Source organism: Alosa alosa, chromosome 22 (assembly GCF_017589495.1).
Source record: "Alosa alosa isolate M-15738 ecotype Scorff River chromosome 22, AALO_Geno_1.1, whole genome shotgun sequence".
Taxonomy (NCBI): Eukaryota; Metazoa; Chordata; class Actinopteri; order Clupeiformes; family Clupeidae; genus Alosa; species Alosa alosa.
Window position 1 is genome coordinate 15,031,835 of NC_063210.1, and position 21,068 is coordinate 15,052,902.

The 21,068-nt window shown below is 45.3% G+C and overlaps 2 protein-coding genes across 2 annotated transcripts in view; one reads left to right on the forward strand and one right to left on the reverse strand.

Moving 5' to 3' along the window:
* The window catches only part of LOC125287950 (parvalbumin-like EF-hand-containing protein), a 22,760-nt gene extending 19,755 nt beyond the window's left edge, over positions 1-3,005 (reverse strand). The window contains exon 1 of the mRNA XM_048234037.1: positions 2,951-3,005. Coding sequence (XP_048089994.1) covers positions 2,951-3,005 — 55 coding nt within the window. The remainder of the gene's footprint in view (positions 1-2,950) is intronic.
* Positions 3,006-5,026: 2,021 nt separating this feature from the next.
* aatkb (apoptosis-associated tyrosine kinase b) overlaps positions 5,027-21,068 on the forward strand; it is a 53,838-nt gene continuing 37,796 nt past the window's right edge. The window contains exon 1 of the mRNA XM_048233330.1: positions 5,027-5,683. Within this exon, the coding sequence (XP_048089287.1) occupies positions 5,605-5,683 (79 nt within the window). The 5' untranslated portion in view covers positions 5,027-5,604. The remainder of the gene's footprint in view (positions 5,684-21,068) is intronic.

Genomic DNA, 21,068 nt, shown 5'->3' on the forward strand with positions numbered 1-21,068 from the left:
TAGGTTTTGTGCTTTTAGTGCACTGCTGTGCGTTCCAGCAGAGTTTTTCTCTTTAGGTGGTCTTTTATCCCACTCAGGCTTAAACACATCAGGGGGTGCACACTCTCTCTCTTACTTCCAACTAATTCCTTTATTTGCTTCATTATTAGGCGCTGAATTACTCTAACAGAAATCAAAGGAAACATTATCTGCGTTTTGAAAGGAAATCACTCTTACAAACCTTGGCTCAATAACGCCCGTATTGTATCCTAGTGATATCACAGAGACTCTCCTTGGCTTTGTGATTTCAAAGGTCATGTAATAAAACACATTGTTCATGTTTTGAGATATTACCTGATTTATCACTGAATATAATGAAACACATGATATCTATGTAATGAATGTCACAGTCCATCATATGCATATACAAAACCAACACTGACATTATTGCATGAAACCTGCGTGCAAGTTCTTCTGCATTCACTCGTGTGCTACATATATACTTAATTAAAATGCGTTACATATATACTTAGTTAAAATGCGTTGTGGCATTCCCTGCCCCTCCTGTATCTCTGTATCTTCCAGCAATACTTGTAATATCTGCTGCTGTCTGCTCTGATCACTGCATCTATGCTGCAGCTCTGGCTAAAGCCTGCCTCAGTTCTCAACTCCCCCTCAGCTGAGCTCTGCAGTGTGGGCAACTCTGCTGCAGGTCTTTGAGATGGCTAACCTACTCTAGAGAGATAGCCTGGACAGTCACTGTCCGGCAGAATGGTTTACGTTCCTGTCTAATTATATGGCGATAAGGTTACACACAGATGTCTGCACCCTGTTAATGTGTGTGTGTGTGTGTATGTGTGTACATGTGTGTCTCTGTGTATGTGTGTTTGTGCGCATGTGTATGTGTGTGTGTGTGCATGTGTGTGCGTGTGTGTTTGTTGATGGTGGTGAGAGATACTCTAAACACTGTTTGTCTGCGGTCATGTTTTCTTTTTTTTTGGTTGTAGTAACTGCTCCACAAAAGGGAAAAAAAAACCTTTGGCTGAAAACGGCTGTATGCGGTGATTTACACGACAGACGATCCATCACCCTGATGGAGCGGCGCCCACAAGAGAAACAGTGCGATTCTTGCCATGGGGTTCTCGAAGCCGATATCACACATATTTCATGTGCATATTTTCCCCATCACTCCTGCACACACAAGCCAGCGAGTCAGCCCTTATAATTGTGCGTGTGTATGTGTCAGTATTATGTGTCTGTGTGTGTGTGTGTGTGTCTGTGTGTGTGTGCGTGTGCATACAGGCAAAACAACAAACATTTTGTGAGGCTCGCAGCCTTAATGTTCACGTCATCTCCAGCGTGTTGACACGCACAGGTAACTGAAACCACCTTGAAGACGAAGATTAATGGATCTGCGGCAGACAGGTAAAGAGTAATGAGCAAGGCTCCTTTCTACTCCTCGGAGCACACATGTGTTTGTTTACCACCTTATTTATTTATTTATTTGTGTATTTACTTTGTGTTCTTCTGTCGTCTAGCAGGCCTTGTGTGTGTACTGGGACTAGCAGGCACATTCCTCTTCATGTGCGAGAGCCCCCCGCACCCCCCCCACCCCCGCCACAACATCCTCTGGGTAAGCAGGCCAAGAATGGATCTGCTTTTGGGGGAAGAAATGTAAGGGGGAGGGGGAGAGGAAGAGAGAGGGAATGTGATAGAGAGAGAGATGGAAAGCCAGGAGATGAGTGATATATAGAGAGGAGGAGAGACGGAGGGAAACGGCACGTGGGACGAACAGAGGTGGAAAGATGGAGTAAAGAGGGGGGTCGGGATACTGAATGAAGAGGTGGTAGGAAGAGAGGGAAAAGAAATGGGGAGGGGGAGAAAGAGAGAGATTGAGAAAGGAAGGAGAAAAGGAGAGTGTTGGGAGAACAGAAACAAACGGACAGAGGCAGGAGAGGAGAGAGGGGATGACAGGAAGAGAGGAACATGGAAAAGGAAAGATGGGAGAGAAAAAAAACAAGAAATTGGAACGATTTAGTGAGTGAGTGAGTGAGTGAGTGAGTGAGTAAGTGAGTGAGTGAGTGAATGAATGAATGAGGGAGGGAGGTTGGGAAGAAAGAGAGAGACATGGTCTGCATTCTCAGAGGTCTACTGCAGTCCAGACAGCACAGGCTCCTGCAGCTGTCTGGCCGCTGATGGACCTGTAGCTTCACAGGGGGGACCGTACAGCACAGCTGGGCTCTCCCCACCACCACCACCACCACCACCAACCCCTCCTCTCTGTCTCCAGCCAGGCCTTCAGCCCACACACACTCCTACAACAGGCACCATTCCACTGCTCTCCCTGGACCCTGCTGGGAAGGCCGTCCTCTCCCAGTGCATTATGGGATGGTGGCAGGCAGAAAAAGGCGGACTTGTGAGCTAAATTAGGAGAGAGGATAAGAAGAGAGAGGAGGAAAGCGGGGAGAGGGGAAGGGGGTGGGGCTCAGAAGCGGGGGGGGGGTGTAATAAGCTGATGGCTGATGGGAAAGGGGGGGGTGTAGGGGGGAAGTGCTGTTGAAGAGGTCAGCTTCCACTCCTTGACCTTCTAATCCTCTATGGACGGAGAGGAAGAGAGAGGGAGTGTGATAGAGAGAGTGTGTGTGTGTGTGTGTGTGTGTGTGTGTGTGTTTTCATGTATTCCAGCACGGCATATAACATATACTTTATGTGTCTGAATGTGTGTGTGTGTGTGTGTGTGTGTGTGTGTGTAGTATAGTAGTATAGGAGTGAAAGAGGGAATATAATATTATATAACAAATCAGTCCTGAAGTAGAACATATATTTAGAGAAAGTGTATTATATTTCTGATGACATAAGTGTTCCAGCAATCAACAGCCATATTAATGCAGTAATAAGACATATCTGATTACAGAATGGCAGAACTCCTACTGACAGGACAGGACTTTCTATGAGGCCCATGCAGGCTCACATAGGCGTCCATGAATGCTGACGCTCTGCTGTGACAGCAGGTTTATGTGGAACATGCCCTTAGGAAAATTCTAGGTAACCAGTGAGTGAGTCGACGGTTGTGTGTGTCACGGGCCACAGGTTCTCATTTAAAAGTGTGTTAAGCACGACACAGATCTGGGTCATTCTCTGGCTTACTTTGGATATTTAAAATCCCATAGCGTCATTTCTATGTTTTTACAGGCCTGGAGGTGGGGGTAAACTCAGTGTGAGTGAGGATGTAAGTGTGCTATTAGGGTTTTGGTGATCTCAGAGGGGAGTGACTGAGGTGTGTGGGTGTATGTGTGTGGGGTGAGTGTGTGTGTGTGTTTTTTTTTTTTTTTTTTTTTTTGGGGGTCAATGTTTGCAGCTGTCACACATACTTGTATAATAACATTTTACAGCAGTTGGCAAAGTCAGAATGGGTGACCTGTCTGCCTGAGGTTACCTTGTGACCTGGCAAAGCAGGGAAAGTGTTGGGGAAGTAGTCTCCAGTGTTTGTCATTTCAGTCCACTTCCTTAGTTATTATTTCTGACTTCTTAAATTGGCATTACATGGCACTAGACTGGGATCTCCACAGTACTGGATAATGATAGTGCGGGTGTTTAGTGGTTAGCCACAAATACTGTGCTATTTTAATAAATGCAGCCTACTCAGGATGCTAAAGAAGTATTTGGTCTAAGGCAAATTTCCTTGTTAGCATTCTGCTCGTGCGCGTCTTCCTCAGTGAAAAATTTCCATTCTCTTGCTGTAGTTTTATTGTTATTTTCTACAGTGTTTCTTCAGTGTTATTTATTCTAAGTGTTCAGCTGTAAGCGGTGGTAGTGTAGTGGTTAAGGAGCTGGGCTAGCGTGCAGTAGCCTGAAAGTTGTCGGTTCAATTCCCGGTTTCCACCGTTGTGCCCTTGAGCAAGGCACTTAACCCCAAGTTGCTCTGGGGACAATGTGATCCCTTGTAATATAGCTGACATATGTAAGTCACTTCGGTCAAGAAGTGTCTGCTAAATGTAATGTAATGTAATGTAAGCCACCGTGCGCACTCACACACACACACACACACTATATGAACCCTATCCCCCCTCAGCAGTTGTAGAGAGGAATCCAAAAAAAGTAGAGAAAAGGGATTGATCAAATTATTACCATACAAAACACTAGAAGTGAAGTGGACATACTCAACCAAAGCTCGGGCATAACTCTTCACTGTCCTCATCGATGACACCGAGCCACTCCGGAGGGCATTAGGCGTGGGGACGTGAGGTGAAGACTAATGCCCTCCAGAGTAATGGCAACCAGCAGGGCCTTGATGGGTGGACAGTGTCCGTGGGATGGATGAGTTGAGGTGTGACTGCTACTGCTTACTGTAGCATAGTCTCTATCTTTTTTTTTTTTTTTTTTTTGCTTATGCATGCAGTGGGGCCTCTCATTCATCACACAACCACTCTGCTTAAGTGGAGGATCTGTAGCAAACCCCCACTATAGGCCTATCTATTGCTCTCTCTCACACACACTCACACACATACACACACACACATACACTAACACACACACTCATTGCTTTAGGCATGGATGATTTCTGTCTCTCCTCTCTTTTTACTGTATTTATTTACTGTATACTGTATGTGTGCGTTGGGGTGTTGAACAAATCCCGCATGCAACACCTGTTCCAGAAATGCTTTGTGATTGGGTCACAAGAAAAGCAGTAGTTGCACCATCCTCAACGAGATTATGTTAGATTAATTCACGCTGGGTTGCCTCAGTGGAATTTCAATTTTAGACACCATGCGCGTCCTAGCTGCTCAATTTGCATTTGCATTATGGCCTTAGGTTGTAATTACGCTTAAGTACTAATTACTTGACACAGCCACTTCAATCCATATCTTACAGTAAATGAAATGACATAAAGGCTACTCTGGATCGCTTATCAGTGTAGTGTGTGCAGGAGGAGAGAAAAAAACATAATTCCCAGCTGTTCCACCTTTCCACTGCCATTCTGGCGAATATCTTTCCCCTCCCCCCGGCACAGTCAAGAGTAGCGCGAGTGTTGCCCGGGACCATTGCGAGTAAGATGGCGTTCTCTCCGTCAGCACCCGAACAGCTCCCGGTTGATGCGCTGCAAACGATTTAATTGAATTAACTGTGCACAATTTGTGGCAGGCAATACACGTTAGCGTTTTTTGTATTTTAATCACACATCAATGCATTCGAGAGGGTTTCGTTCTGGCGAGAGATTCTTTGGAGGACCAACGCGTCTTTTGGTGCAAAGTCTTGCAGGGACAGAAGCTGGAGAGGTCTGTCTAATTGCCTCGGTGTTCACCGGTGCCTCTGCTGCGACAATCTCTCTGAATTTCCCCAGCTTCTATGAATGGGGACATACCACACAGGGACAAGATAAGAGCTGACAACAAGTATCTTCTCTGGGACAAATGAATAGCGTTATAGTGCGCAGAATTGTCATTCAACATATGTCTCTTCATTCGACGCCTGCTCACTTTTCAGCGGGGAAAGCAATGCAACAAGGACCGAAAACCTCCGTGAATCAATGAGGATGCACAGTCCGAGCTCTGAATTTTCAGCCAGAATAGACTAGCGCACTTTTGATTCCCCGATACCTAGCACTCGACCACCAGCTCAGTGAGAATGTGGGTGCCTCTCGTAGCGATAATCATGACTTCCATCTTCAACCCCGGTTTTGCCCTCAGCTCCCATTTCGACACAGGTGAGTTCCAATGAAGCACTGACATTCCATTGCAAACTGAAATATCCCTTCATACTAACACTCTATACACTACTGTGCATAACGCAGTGTTTGATTGACCTACTTGATATCCTCAAACCATGTTAAACAAGCCATGATATTCAGTGATTCTGCAGTGATACGTTTGTCCAGGCAAAAGAGCGCTCAACCCTCGAGCTGTCAGTCCGTGTTATGACAGGAAAATAACAATGGAGGGGGAATGATAAACGTTCAGTTGTTTTATGTCCCGGCTGTTGAAAATGGACATTTACTGTTATGTTGCTATACATGATGTATGATATCGCCGTCAGAAACCTCTTCAGGAGCATCATGCATGCATGTCTGTCTTTCAATGATACGCTGTTGGTTATCCTAGTATGGTTGTTGTTGTATATAGTGGTTTAATTTAAGTAGCTTAACATACAGTAGCAGGTATGAGCATGAAAGAACCTCAGCCTACAGACGATAAAATGAATGGCTAACCTTTGGGTTCAGTGATTGAGGACTGTGGGGGAAGGGGGTGGTTCGGGTATGCTGACTTTCTCTGGTTGAAAAAAAATGTAATCCAAAATCCCTTTAGTTTATGTTGTTAAGCCCATCTCCATAACATAAACCCTAAGAAGATTTACTTAAGATCAAACAGCTCTTTGTGAAACCCTTTTGAAGGTTCTCTGATCGTTGTCAACCTGCGACCGCTCTCCTCGTAGTCCTTTAGAACCGGTTTAATCAAAAACCTTCAAAAATCATCAAAAAGCTATACTGTATATAACCATTTTGAATTATTTCCCAGAACTTAGCTGGTTGTTTTCCTGGTGGTGTGTAGTCACTCCAGAGCCCTACAGGTCAAAGGTTCAAAGGTCAGAGATCAGTGTTGGATGTAAGAGGATTGTTCTGGAAGAAGGACTGTCTTGAACCAAGGAGCAGCCATTCATATATACGGAGAATCTATTTATCCTCACAGCCAAGGACAAGCAGCACACTGGCCACAGACCACACAGCCCAGTGAGGTTATTTTTAACGTATGCATTCGTAATAAATACACCAGCACAATCAACAACAGCTCAGTTATTTCATTATGCTCAGCTCCACAGTATAGCCTATAACACTACACAGCACCATTATGAGGAACAGGTTATCAAATAGGACGCCAGTCAGCCAGTCATTTTCACCTTATGCTGAGGCTTCCTATCTCACCCTGTAATCAACGCTCAGCAGCAATGCATGCAGCTCCTTGAGTGGTTCCCATGGCGACCAGGAGAGACAGCCTCTCTTTGGATGGGACCTCCCCCACCAACTCCCCCCCCACCCTCTTCTGTGAATGGATGCCACAGTGTTGCATCGTTGCTATGTATTTCTGTCATTCGGTGATCGCAATGTAAATTGACGTTTTGAAGGCTGGCATACATGATGCAAATTGAAGAACAGACATTATTGGAGAGAGATGAAAGCTTTAGGTGTAAACAGGTTGGTCAGAACCCCCATTTCTGCTCTCAAATACACTCTACATTTTGAATGGTTATTTTAAAAGCATCCATTCACTTTATCCTTTGGCATGAAACCTTTCTCTCTATTTGGTTGTATAAAAGATGTGTGTCCCTATTGATTCAAGCTTTGTCCCTTAATGTAGTACCCAGTCAAGTCAGGCTATTCCAGTCATTATTCAGTACAGCGATCACTGGCACTTCCTTGAAAATATATTCTTTCTTTCATACTCATTATTTCATACTATATGTTTTGACACTTGCCATCTTTAAACTCGTATTACAAGAATATCAGTGCCAGAAAGGGTTTGGAGTCTATTTCTCTATGCCATAAGAGGGTTATGAATGACCCGTATGCTAGGGTTTTCCATTTTTAAATGAGGTCCTATCTAGAAAAACCCATTCCCACACAGGGACAAATTATCCTATTTAGGAGTATGACTTAATACCTCTCCCATACATATCTAAAAGAAGTAACATCATATTAATGTACAGAATTAACTGACACTGTGACCTGTGATGACAAATGGTGGGCGACTCTAATTTGAATTCTGGATGATGCAGATTTCTTTAAAAATACATAGAGAAGAGAGAGAGAGAGGGAGATGGAGAGAGAGTGTGTGTGAGAGAGAGAGTGTGTTTCTGATGGAGGGACTGGGGTAGTCAGGCTGAGAGAAAGAGAGAGATTACCCAAGGCAGTCAAAAAAAAATGATAGAGAAACAGAGGTTGCTAGACAGAGTGAAAATTAGATGGCATTACTGAGATGAATAGAGAGAGAGAGAGCGAGAGAGGGAGAGAGAGGGAGGGGTGGACAGAGGCCGAGAGTAAATTGTCCCGTGATGGGTGATAGGAAGGTGATGACATCACCGCTGAGCATGAGGGCATGGGCTTGTCCTGGCTGGCAGCATCACCCAGGGCACCGGGAGCTCATGTTTCTCATCGGGCAGATGCACAGACAACTGTGTTCCTGAAGGACCGCTCCCTGCACCTCAGTAGAAACGTATTCATATCCTTGAGTGGAACCCAGAGCATCTTAGGGATACAGCGAGACACAGAGCTGCTGTAGGTAAGAGCGAGGATTAAGCAACGGAGCACGCAGATGTGTTCGTCAATATATTTGAATAGGTTGATGAACTCTAGGTTGTTTGTTGTTGAGGCTTTCACCTAAGATCCATCCTTATAGTTAGTGGGGTTGTTTGTTTGTTTGTTTGTTTGTGTGTGTGTGTGTGTGTGTGTGTGTGTGTGTGTGTGTGTGTGTGGGAGGATATTATGATGTTGTAAACAAGCTACATGAGGTCATCATAATTCTTATTCATCTTTGTGTCATAGCACTGATCGTGTCATCACCAGTTCCAAGGACAGTGGGTTGATGAGCAAAGCCTTTATGCATGTGGCTGGTTGTTGTTTATTTTCAGAATCATTTGGCAGTATTTTCTTGGTTTTTAATGGGTAAGTAATGGGGTTGTTTATGTGCCTGGACCACAAAATCTCATCCTAGATTTGTACGTATGAACATTTCTCTCTCTTCGCCACTCTCTTCTTCTTCTTCTCTCTCTCATTCTCTCAGAAGGTGATTATTTCGAAGTGCTAGGTTTTCGCATTCCATTTGCTGTGCCATAAATAAGTCTCTCTCTCTCTCTCTCTCTCTCTCCTATCTTCCACCCCTCTCTCTATCTCTATCTCTCCCTCTCCATCTCTCTCTCTTCCTCCTCTCTTTCTCCTAAGTGAAGCACTCAGTGGCCCACACATTGGCAGAGGGCCATGTTTGGTAACTATTCCAGCGGAGGCATTGGAGTGCTACTGTGGTTTTCATGGGAGTGTTCTTTTATTCCGCCATATATACGTACGTGCCCAAGCCATATTTGGGGTTTGGTGGGGTTGGTGTTGGTAAGGACAAGGCTACAGCAAATGGCCTTGGCCTGTGCCTTCAGATGAGTGTGTGTGTGTGTGTGTGTGTGTGTGTGTGTGTGTGTGTGTGTGTGTGTGTGTGTGTTTGTGTGTGTGTGTGTGTGTGTGTGTGTGGTATCATGCAGATGGTGAATTGACTTATAATTCATCCTGATGACTGAAATAGAGCAGCAGTGATTAATCATCCATGCTATGTTTTAATCTCTCTCCTTGAGCCACAATTCTCCAAGACTTTTCACCTCTCTCCTTACTTAGAGAGATCAAAAGCATGTCTGTTTTTTGTAACAAAAGTACACTGTGTCTGGTGTCCCAGACTCATCCCCCTCCTCACTCATGATGGCTGGGGACAGATTACAAACAGAGACATTAACAAGTGCCACTCCAGAAACACAGCGACAAGAGTCCATTCAGGACATAGCATGACACAGCAAGTAGTCTGTGAGCGCCTCAGCCATAACCATTGGCCTGCCTTTTCAGCAGTCTCACACAACTCCTTTAAAGCTCCTGATCATCCTCAAAAACAATACTTAACAGAAGAGTTGCGCCTTTCCTTCAGAGTCTCTAACACCTATCTCCATTGGTCTTGTGTGTGCTTGTGGTCAGCCTTGTTCCCTTATTTCAGCAACGAATTCTACTGCGTGTATATTGAGGCACAATAATATTGAGAGGTCAGTTCAAGATTACATTTCCCTTTCATTGCTTTGATATCAAAAGCTGAATCCAGTGTGTTTTCTTTACCCTTGCTGCCTGAAGATCCACAGATGTTTTTGCAGCAACACATGTCCCCCACTGATGACTAATAAGATGCTAGGGGAGATTAACAGAGGAGAGGAAGTGAAGGTCCTGTCTCTCTTTCATGTAGTCCGATGAAAGGGAACAGAGGCGATTGCTTTAGCAGTGTTTTGACAGCACATCCTTAGGGAGAACTTATTCACTTAACTGTTTTGGTGTCTTTGTGTGTGTGTGTGTGTGTGTGTGTGTGTGTGTGTGTGTGTGTGTGTGTGTGTGTGTGTGTGTGTGTATGTGTCTGTGTCTGTGGGTGTGTGTGTGCGTGTGTGTGTGTGTGTGGGTGTGTGAGTGAATTGCACATTAACCTGAATTTGAACGGTTTCGCTTCACCACAGAGGAGATTATCAAAGCTTAAGATCTCAGAGAGAGCGAGGGGATTGGTGACAGGCACAGGGCTATTTTTAAAAAGGAGAGCTTTTGGATGGCATTTTTTTTTCAAAAAGGGGAATCAAGGGAAACCAGTTGTGTATGTTGTCCTCTCTCCTTAGTGATTGTTTGAGAGATAACGACTACATGGTTCTACAAGAGAGATTGATAGAGGGAGGGAAAGAGAAGAGAGAAAAAAGAAGAGAGAGAGAGGAAGGGATGAGGAAGGCAGAAAGGAGAAAGAAATGAATGACATAAGAGCGTGTCATGCCCTTGAATGTCCTTTTTTGCCCGTCCGTGGGTCACCCCTGCCAACATTTGGCAGCTGATGAGTATTCAGCCAGGGAGATGTCAGAGGACGTCAGTCTCTCTCTCTTTTAATCTCTCTCTCCTCTCTCTCTCTCGCCCCCTCTCTTTCTCTCTCTCTCTCCTTCTCTTTCTCCCTCTCCTTCCTTCTTTCTCTCTCCTCTCTCTCTCTCTCTCCCCCTCTCTTTCTCTCGGGACACATCACCAGCTGGCAGTGCGTGTGCAAATAGCTTAACTGGAGCCCCAGGTTGAAATGCGACCCTTGATGCGTCCCTCCTCTCTGTCCTTCTGCTCAGCTCTCTGTTGCTTTGCGCTCCTCCAGACTCACATCAAATAAAAGAATGTATTTGGATGAAGTATATATGTATCTGGAGAGACCATAAATGTTGTAGGGGACCGGTGTTAAATCTCTTAACCACTCAGATACCTTGTTGATGGTGCATCGTAAAAGAGAGCAGGCTCTGACACAAACATGAGGCTATAGCTGCCTGGTTTGTTAATAATAATAACGGGTGCTGGAGGCCCATGTCTACTTGGGAGACTAATTTAGCAAAGGACTGTTCATGGACTGTTAAATGATGGTAAGGACTGTCCTATGATGTTGCTGTAGAAATTAATATGTGGTAGGGATGACAATATTATATTGTATTATATTTCCCCCGATAATATCAGTGATGATATTAAAATAGTACTGCTTTCAACTGTCTCCTTGGCCAGTCCCAGCAAGGGAGCAAGGATGACACATAGTTATCATCGGGAGAAGGTCCACTGGTATATCATGGACGATACGATATGGCCCATCCCTAGTCTGTGGTTCGAGACGGCTCTGTGGTTTTGCTGGAGCAGCGAGGGCTGTGGTGTGGGGTGGTGCGGGGGCTGGAGTGACGGGTGGACACCAGGGGGGAACATCTCCGCACAGTTACACCCAGCAGTGGGACATCAGTGGGGCCACGGGCCAGCGAGAGTAGCAATGACTCAGCAAAAATACTGTATGAAACTGGTGGCCCGCACAGGGCAGATACACAAACACACAGTCAGTCACACATGCACACACACACATAATCAGAAAGCCATAGACACACACACACACACACACACATACACACACACACACAAACACACACACACACACTCACACACATACACGCGCACATAGAGGCAAAAAGACAAACGTGAAACACACACACACACATAGAGGAGAGAGAGGGGAAGGGAAAGAGAGGAAGATAATGTCCTTCCTCAGCTAAAGATCACGGCTCCGTGACTATGACGTAAAAGACACCTGATATCGTCATGGTGACTTACTACCTTGACTGAAGTATCTTTAGACGGGAAGGTGAGAGTTACGCCATAACAGTGCCCCCTCCAAACCCGACCAGCCGAGTCCCTCAGGCTGTGGGCTTTTCTTTAATACCCATAAGACGTTCTGCACAGACCTAATTACAATTCATCCGGTTTGCAGTACCTGATACCTATTACACATTCTGGCACGTCGCTTACTATTGTCCTCAACCACTACCACACAGTGATTTGCTGGCTTTGTGACACAAGTGACATCCCCTGGGCCCATACCAGGTCCACACCAGAACTAGTCCATTATTAACGTCCCTCTGGGAGTCTCCCCCTCAGTCAGCTGTTCTTAGCCCCCCTTGGCTCCTCGACATGCTGAATTAACTGATTGGGAGGATTGATTGGCCATCAGATTACCATCACCGCTTCCATCCACCCAATTAGTAACTAATTGAGAGGTTATCTGGAGGGAAAGGTAGAGGGAGGAAGAGGCTGAGGAGCCCAAAGGGTGAATGGAGACAGAAGCTGTTCGGTATTCACAGCTCTCGTTGTGTGTCTGCTTCAGCACCACGGACAGCTACAGCTATGAGCTCAGCCACAGATCAGCGTTCAGAACTTGGAGAAATCGATGCAGTGAGCTGTGTGTGTGTGTGTGTGTGTGTGTGTAGTGCAGATATTTTTTGGACGTGTGTGTGTTTGGAAAGCTGGGCTGAGGGGAGCTGCCGGTGTGTACTGGGCTTTGAATGCTTGATTGTTTTGCAGTGGATTGGATCAGTATGATCGCCCAGAGAGCTCCTATTCTGCTGATTTTTGGATGGATTTCTCTCTTTCTCTTTCTCACACACACACACACACACACACACACACACACACACACACACATACACACACACACACCTCTTCACCACACACCTCACACACACACAGTACCCCTCTTCTTCTCCTGGATGTGCTGAATAGGACAGTGGGTCAGAAAGAGAGAGAGAGAGAGAGAGAGAGAGAGAGAGCAAGCCGTGAAGCAGACTTTGTGATGTGAGTGTGACCATCGAGATCACACAGGAGACGCTCCTTGCACGGTCACCATGCGTCACCTCACTCTGTGGCCATGGAAACACAGAACTCTCACACATTCCCTCTGTTTCTGTTAAGTCTACTAATATGACCCCTGTTGGATTTGATCGGATTTCTGTGTGCATCTGTGTGTGTGTGCGAGCGTGCCCAGACTGCCCACGTGTGTGTGTGTGTGTGTGTGTGGTGTGTGTGTGTGTGTTTCTTCTCTCTCTCTCTCTCTCACACACACACACACACACACACACACACACACACACAGACTCATTCAGACCTATAGCCTTGTTTTCTAGTGAAAAGCCAGCAGCACAGTACAATTGTCCCTGATTATGGATTACTGCTATTGTGGAGATATGTAAGAGAGTAACAAGAAGATGATTCTCCATTAATAATATAATGCACTAGATTAGAGAGGGCAGAATAGTGAGAAAACAATTATGTGACATTAACTGCCTTTCTTTTCCTTTGTGTGTACGTGCTTACGTGCGTGTGTGTGTGTGTGTGTGTGTGTGTGTGTGTGTGTGAGAGAGAGGGAGAGAGAAAGAATGTGTGTGTGTATGTGTGTGTTTGTATATGCTTTGGTGAAATGCATCCACATACGGCACGTGTGCGTGCATGTTCCCGCACATATGCTACATTAAAGTCTTTCTTGTCCAATGCATTTCCTGCTCACATGTTCCCTGCTGATGGAGCGGTTATGTCAAGTGGCTTCGTGTGTGCTTCGTTCTCTTCTCTCTCTCTCAATTCTGAGGGCGTGCAGGCCTCCAGAGAGCTCTTTACTCCATAATGGTCTCCAGCCAGACCTGCACTCAGCAGGAACTCTATAGATCTCCACACCTGGCCCTGGACAAACCAGTTTGACCTTTAAGCACACACACACACACACACACACACACTCACACACACACACTCACACACACACACACACCCTCCAGGGGCACATGTCTGACATTAATGGGAAATACCAATACATTCATGCGTTCCCCTCCAGTTTCCATGGTGACCTCTGTGAGTTGTCCGTCACAGAACGAGGGACACACACGTGGGAGCGCTCGTTGGCAGTGACCCGGGAATCCGCAACGTTTCCTGAAGCCAAGAGGCTCTTCAGGAGGAACATAAAGACCTTGGTGCGCCGTGGTGGGGCATGTGATCACATGACCCTGTGACTAGCCAATCAGAGGCTGATATGTAGAGATCAATAGCACTGGCTGCACTTGTAGAGTAGCACCATAATTAGGAGTCTAGGGTCACTGTCTTGTCAACTGTTTTCAAGGACTACTATCATACCCCACTTAATCAATCAATAAATCAATTAAAACGGGCAGTCATGTGACTGCCGACCCTCGCCCTTATAATTAGTCATTAAAGAAAGGGAGGAAAAAGTCCTGTATCTGGATACGGAAAAATACTGGATACTGAGAAAAAGTGACCCTCTAAAATGGGAAGTTAATTGGAGGAGCAATTTTTGTCTTTACAGTATATGCAGCATCCATATAGGATCAGAGGAGCAATCAATCAACTTTGACGCCCTGTTGTGGTCTGTCTGACATTACACATCAATACCGGTACTCTAATTGGCAAAATATCACCGGGCTTAACAGAATCAATTTATTCATCCACTCTTACAAATCTCTCTCTCTCTCTCTCTCTCTTTGACACAAACACACTCACACTCAGACACACACTGTCTTTTTCTATCTCACTCACACACACACACACACACACACACACACACACACACACACACACACACACACACACACACACACACACACACACACACACACACACACACACACAGTCTCTTTCTATCTCACTCACATACAGACAGACTGTAGACCCGCTCAGCAGCGTGAGGCCGTGCATAATCTCCAAACAGGACGGCGGCCTCGGCGGGGATTGCTGGATAGTGACTGGACAGCGCTGAGCGCTGAGCGAGAGCCAGTCTCTCTGCTGGCCGTTATCGCTGCTGCACTCGGCTATAATACTCCATCACACGCGCCGTGCCGTGCCCGCTCTCCTCTTCGCCACTCTCCTCTCATCTCCTCTCCTCTCCTCTATTGTTTTCTTGCTGTCTTTCTCCCTCGCTCCCTGCTGGGGTGAGGATGTGTGAACAAGCGCAGAGTATTCACGTGTCGCCCCGCCCGTGTGCATGGTGTGTAAGTATGTGTACGTGCGTGTGTGTGTGTGTGTGTGTAGCGTCATCATGTTTTTTTTATGTCTATGTCTGCTTATGCATTCCCTCATAATAATATGCTTTTGTGTGTGTGTGTGTGTGTGTGTGTGTTTTTGTGTGCATGTGTGCGTGCGTGCATGTGTGCGTGTGTGTGTGTGCGTGCATGTGTGCGTCTGTCTACATATCCAGCACAAGGCTCAGTGGAGGCTTCAGGAGGAGACATGAAAGAGGTGCTGGGGTTGTGCAGCATCATTAGGGTCCCCTGGTGCGTGCTGCGTACAGTATGGCTGCTTTTAATGGTCTGTGTGCTCGCCGGAAGCGTGGTGCGCCGCTATAAAGCTTCCCCCCTCAACCCCCTCACCCCCCTGAAGAGGGCTGTTGGGGTTTGGGTAATTGGTTCCTTCACAGCAGATGTTATGTAATCAGCACAGTTGGGAGGGGATGACCCCCATCTTTTTCTTTCATTTTTTTTTTTTTTTACCCCATCATTCTTTCTCTCTTTTCTCCTCCTCCTCCTTCTTCTCCTCTTTCCTTTCTTCCCCTCCATCTCTGCTATTCTGGTGCTCCCTCTTTCTTCTCTACATCATTGTCATTCTCTGTAATCCTCTCTTCCTCACCCACACACACATGTGCTGCCACACACACACACACAGACACACACACACAGCCCACACACACACACACACACACACACACACACACACACACACACACACATGTGCAGAACACATGTTCACACAGGCTGGCAGGAAACGCAGGAACAGTGTCTTCCCCCTGCATATCTTCAGGTCACGAATGTATTGAGGGGAGGAGGGGGAAAGAATGAAGAGAGAGAATAGAGAGAGAAAGAGAGAGAACGTGTGAAGAAGGAGATGTGAGCAGGGGAAGAGAAAATTAAAGAGGAAATGGTTGAATGTGTTGAAGATAGAGGGATAGAGAGATTAAGGAGAAAGAAAGAGACAGATAGAGAAAGAAAGATGGAGAGAGAGATGAATTGAGAGGGAGCGAGCGGAAAATAAGGAGCGGGAGTAAGAAAGCGAGGGAGGAGGGAGGGAGGGAGGAGAGAGAGAGAGAGAGAGAGAGAGAGAGAGAGAGAGGGGCAGATGATGGATGGGAGGGTGTTGTTGAAGGGGACCTGCAGGGGTCGGATGGGTGGAAAATTGATAGAGGGAATAAGTCGAGGAGAGATGCGAAGGCGATATGGGGAAAATAGAGAAATAGACAGGAGAGGGCCGAGATGACCAGATAAGTGTGACAAGTGCTTATGTTCTTATCTTTTGCCTCACATCTCTCTCGCTCACACACACACACACACACACACACATGCGGGCACACACATACGCGCACACACACATACACATACACACACAACACACAAGCGCACACACACATACACACACACACACATGCACACACACACACAAACACACATGCGCGCACACACAAACACACATGCACACACACACATACACACACAATCTCTCTCTTTCTCTCTCTCACACACGCGCTCGTGCACACACACACATACAAACAGACACACACACACACACAAACTAAAAACTAAAAACTGAAAACTACTTTGATCAAAAGAAGAAATTAGACACTCTATATAAAACCAGCCTTTATTAGAAAAATCATGACGCACGCCTTATATTTGTCTGTCTTTTTGTTTTCCACATTTGCTAATGGCCCTGAAATATTGTTAGTGTTGTCCTCTAATTTAATTGTACATCACTTTCATGAAATATTTGCCTAATTTCCGGTCCATTGTTAATACCTCTGCACTTTTTTCTTCCACAATTTAATTTAACATGTTTGTTTACACTTTATAATCCCTGTCAGGACTGGTTGTATTAGTTAGGCTTGATTGAATTATTACTGGTTTGGAAGAGGGCCCATGTTACGTTATAACACCAGACTTGGAAGATGGTGTACTGGTTGACCTACCTGCCAATCATGCTTTTACGCCAGCATATGCCTGACACTAATAAACCACTGGGTCAGCTCTTAGTAGCACATTCATGTATTCAGCATGTCCAAAGGGCTGTCACACACACACACACACACACACACACACACACACACACACACACAATCTTTGGAGTATTTGGAGTATAATATGTGCACACTTGAAAAATATCACCGTGCAGACTTACACAAACAAGTTTGCATAGATACACAATACAATTTGCATAGATTTGCATAGATATAGATTTCACATTCACTTATTCAAGTATGAGCATGATCACAATACTAGCATTTACTGATATAATTTCTGCAAACACACACATGCGCGCGCACACACACACACACACACACACACACACACACACACACACACACACACACACACACACAATAGTGGGGGCATGTGGGACGTTAGCCAGTAATGACTGTGATCCCAGCAAGGTGGACAGCCTTCTGATGGCAGTGACCAGGGACAACAAACGCTCCTAACCAGCAAGAGAGAGATAGATAGAGAGAGAGAGAGAGAGGGGGGGGATAGACAGAAAGAAAGAGTGAGGGAGGATGAGAGAGAGAGAGAGAGTGACAGAGAGAGGATAAGAAAGTGAGAGAGAGAGAGAGGATGAGAGAGAGGGAGAGAGAAAGAGAGTAACAGACAGGGAAAGAGGGAGGATGAGAGGGAGGGTGGGAGTGCTGGCACCACTGACAACTGGCATTAGATGGAGTGGATGAACACCACAGGAAACACCATCAAGAGAGAGACAGGTACAAGAGTCAGACAGAGAGGCAAAAAGACAGTTACTCAGATCTGGGTTCAAATTAGTTTCTAGGGACAAAATTAAAAGTAAAACACAAATCCAACAGAGAGACACAAGTAAACCGCCACAAGGCTGTAGATCAGGGACAAATGATCTTACCAGAAATTGTGCCAACTGATTGTAATATTCAAAACAGGACATTCACAGAGTATTGGATAATGTAACATTATGTAATCTAATACCCTGATCCACCTTAGCAATTGACATTTCACATAAGGACAAGGCAATAGCACTCTCAACAGCAACAGCAGTCTTTCAGAGTAATGACACACTCAGTCTAAAGTAGACATTTGCCAACCCTGACACTGAGGTTGGGGACCATGGAGAAAGAATTGAAGAGAGGTGAGAGTGGATGAGTCACACAAAGACGAGAGACAGAATTGTCTGGGAGGTGTGGAGGCCGTTTGAAGATGCAAACCCTGACATTTGGATCACTGTGTGTGACCTGCTATGCCGTGTGTGTGTGTGTGTGTGTGTGTGTGTGTGTGTGTGTGTGTGTGTGTGTGTGTGTGTGTGTGTGTGTGTGTGTGTGTGTGTGTATTATACATTCGTCTGCAAGCTACGGGGCAGATCATCCTTGAAGTTGGATGAGTTAAAAGGGCAGGAGCTGACCACAGTCAGAGACTAAGTGGGATTCTGGCTGACTCTTGTTCCTGTTTTTTTATAAACCTGCTTGTCTGATTGTAGTTTGCACCAGAGAAAAGAACATCTGAAAAGAGTGAAAGGGACAGATCTGTAGTAAGTCCAACCACTCTGGTTCTCCACAGCTTGTCAAAGTGGATGTGATAAAACAAAGCGGAGCGTTGACACAACGTTCGCACAACGCTACACTAATGCTAAGCTATGTTACACTACGCTAACCCCTCAGAGCAGAGACACAGTATGCACACACACACACACACACACACACAACCCTCCGCAGGAAATGTCACCACCTGGATGCGGTGCCTCCTTGTCTGCCCTGCCAAAACATCACTGCTAGTGCTCACGCCGCTAAAGGTCGCCTTCTCGCTCCCCTCCTGGGGAAAGTTGTGTCAGACGCAGGCTGCAGTTCCTCCAGGTAGAGAACTCCTGGTGGAAGTTACTTGGGCCCTGGGGACACAGAAAATAATAATAAAAAAAACACCCTGATTAACATTGATAGTGCTTCAGCAAAGAGTCACCTGAGAAGAGGAAATTGTAACATTATGGTGCATAGGGTGACCAGATTTCAGATTGTCGTAAGCTACCGTAGCTATATAACCTAACCGTTAAAACAAGGCAGATATGAAGAGGCATTGCAACAATGTTTACAGAAATACAGTGTAACATTGGCTGCAAAAGATTATGACCAACACACACACACATACACACATTGTCGAAATCATACGCTGGATGATTTAGGCTATAGTCTTTCTATGTGGGTTTAGTTAATGATCAGGCTGTAGTAAGATCGGCTATGTAATCGCTGACAACCGGGACACTTTCACAGTGGCGTAGGCTAAACCGGGACATTTTAGCGTCCCAACAGGCTTTTGCCGGGACTCAGGACACACAACTCAAAATCGGTACTGTCCCGGTTAAACCGGGACGTCTGGTCACCCTAATGGTGCATTATGGGAAAGAACCTACTGAGTACAATGACTTCCTATTGTATTCAGTAGAAAAAGAGTGCTTTTGAATGAGTGCTTGGAATATATTCTGTGTGAAACTCTTTATGATTTCAGTTCGGCAATATTAGATCTCTGCCAAGCAAAGGTCTAACACCCTGGGCTGCCTACATGATTTTACTGGTGGTTATGCAACCTTCACACATGAGAACATGGGAGAGCTGCTGTTACTAAGAGGCTTGGTTGGCAGACCTAAAGTGGTTACTGGGAACTGCAAACCATTACGATTCCACTCAGGTATAGGCCATCTAGCCTGTGGTGGTCAACATGCGAAGGTTTAATAATTTAACTCTCTTATGTAGATGTTATCAGATGAGCTGATCAACCTCTCCATCATCTCCACTCTGTTTTCACAAAGATTTATCTTCTAACAAAGAATGTGTGCGTATGTACATAACAGTGCACAGGCTATTTGCCTTACAAGCAACATGGATTAACCAGCATTCTCTTTTCGCAATTGCTATCATTATAGGTTTTCTTTTTCTTTTAGTTAGGCATTACTGTAATCCACAGCAGCTTGCACTTCAACTTCCACCGTATGTTTTCTGTATGCTCAGAAATAAACCCGTCGAACAGCAAAGCCTCTAATCTCTGCAGACCTCCATAATATAAAGCTGTAGAAGCATATCTAAGGCTATAAACACAGTCTGGGATTTTACTTAGAAATAAATAGATAACACAAGCAACCTCTTCAGCAACTCGATGTGTGAGTAGAATAGACCTGCAACCCTCTGCTGCAGCTAAGCTCTTTAAATATGAATGGTGTGTGGTTGTTGCCTGTTCTTCGGTGCTTGGCTGGGAACCTGGGAACGGCATAACCTGAGGCAGTGTTTGCTCTCTCTCTCTCTCTCTCTCTCTCTCTCTCTCTCTGTATCCCTCTCTCTATGTGTTTTTGTTCATCTGTGTGCTTGACGTTGAATATGTTTAGTTATGTGGATAGGCACATTTGTTTTTTGCTGTCACATGTGTGTGTGTGTGTGTGCTGTTTGCTTCAAAGGTCAAAGAGTTTTGGTTTTAAATCTTGCCCCTTTTTAGCCAACAAACTCTGTAAGGACTGGAGCGAAATGATTTGCGTTGCCATGGAGACCTGCTGATGTTCTGAGTCCTTGGCGGAATTAGAATCAGCCACAATAACAACCCAGTATATCTGCATCTTCTCACATTGAACTGCTTTTTACACATGGAAAAATAACTTTTACTATAACATATTTTAATAACAGTCTTTTCTACTACATGAATATGCAATAATATGCATCTGTGCATCTGGGCTGGTGAGCACTCACGAGGCTTCTCTTAAATATTCTTAATGCCGTTAGAAAGCTGTGAAATGCCGGCACTGTAGAGATGTCAAATATTGGTGTTCTCCTATCAGTTACAATTTCGGCAAAGCATTCTGATGTTGAGATTAATTTTTTTTTCCATCACAGAATTGTACTTGAAAACGGAATGAGAAACAGAATTTATGTGTATAACACTGAATGCACACTTGTCATCCAGGGTCAACCGAAAATAGCCCAGCTCATATTCACTACGATTGGTTGTGTGCAAAG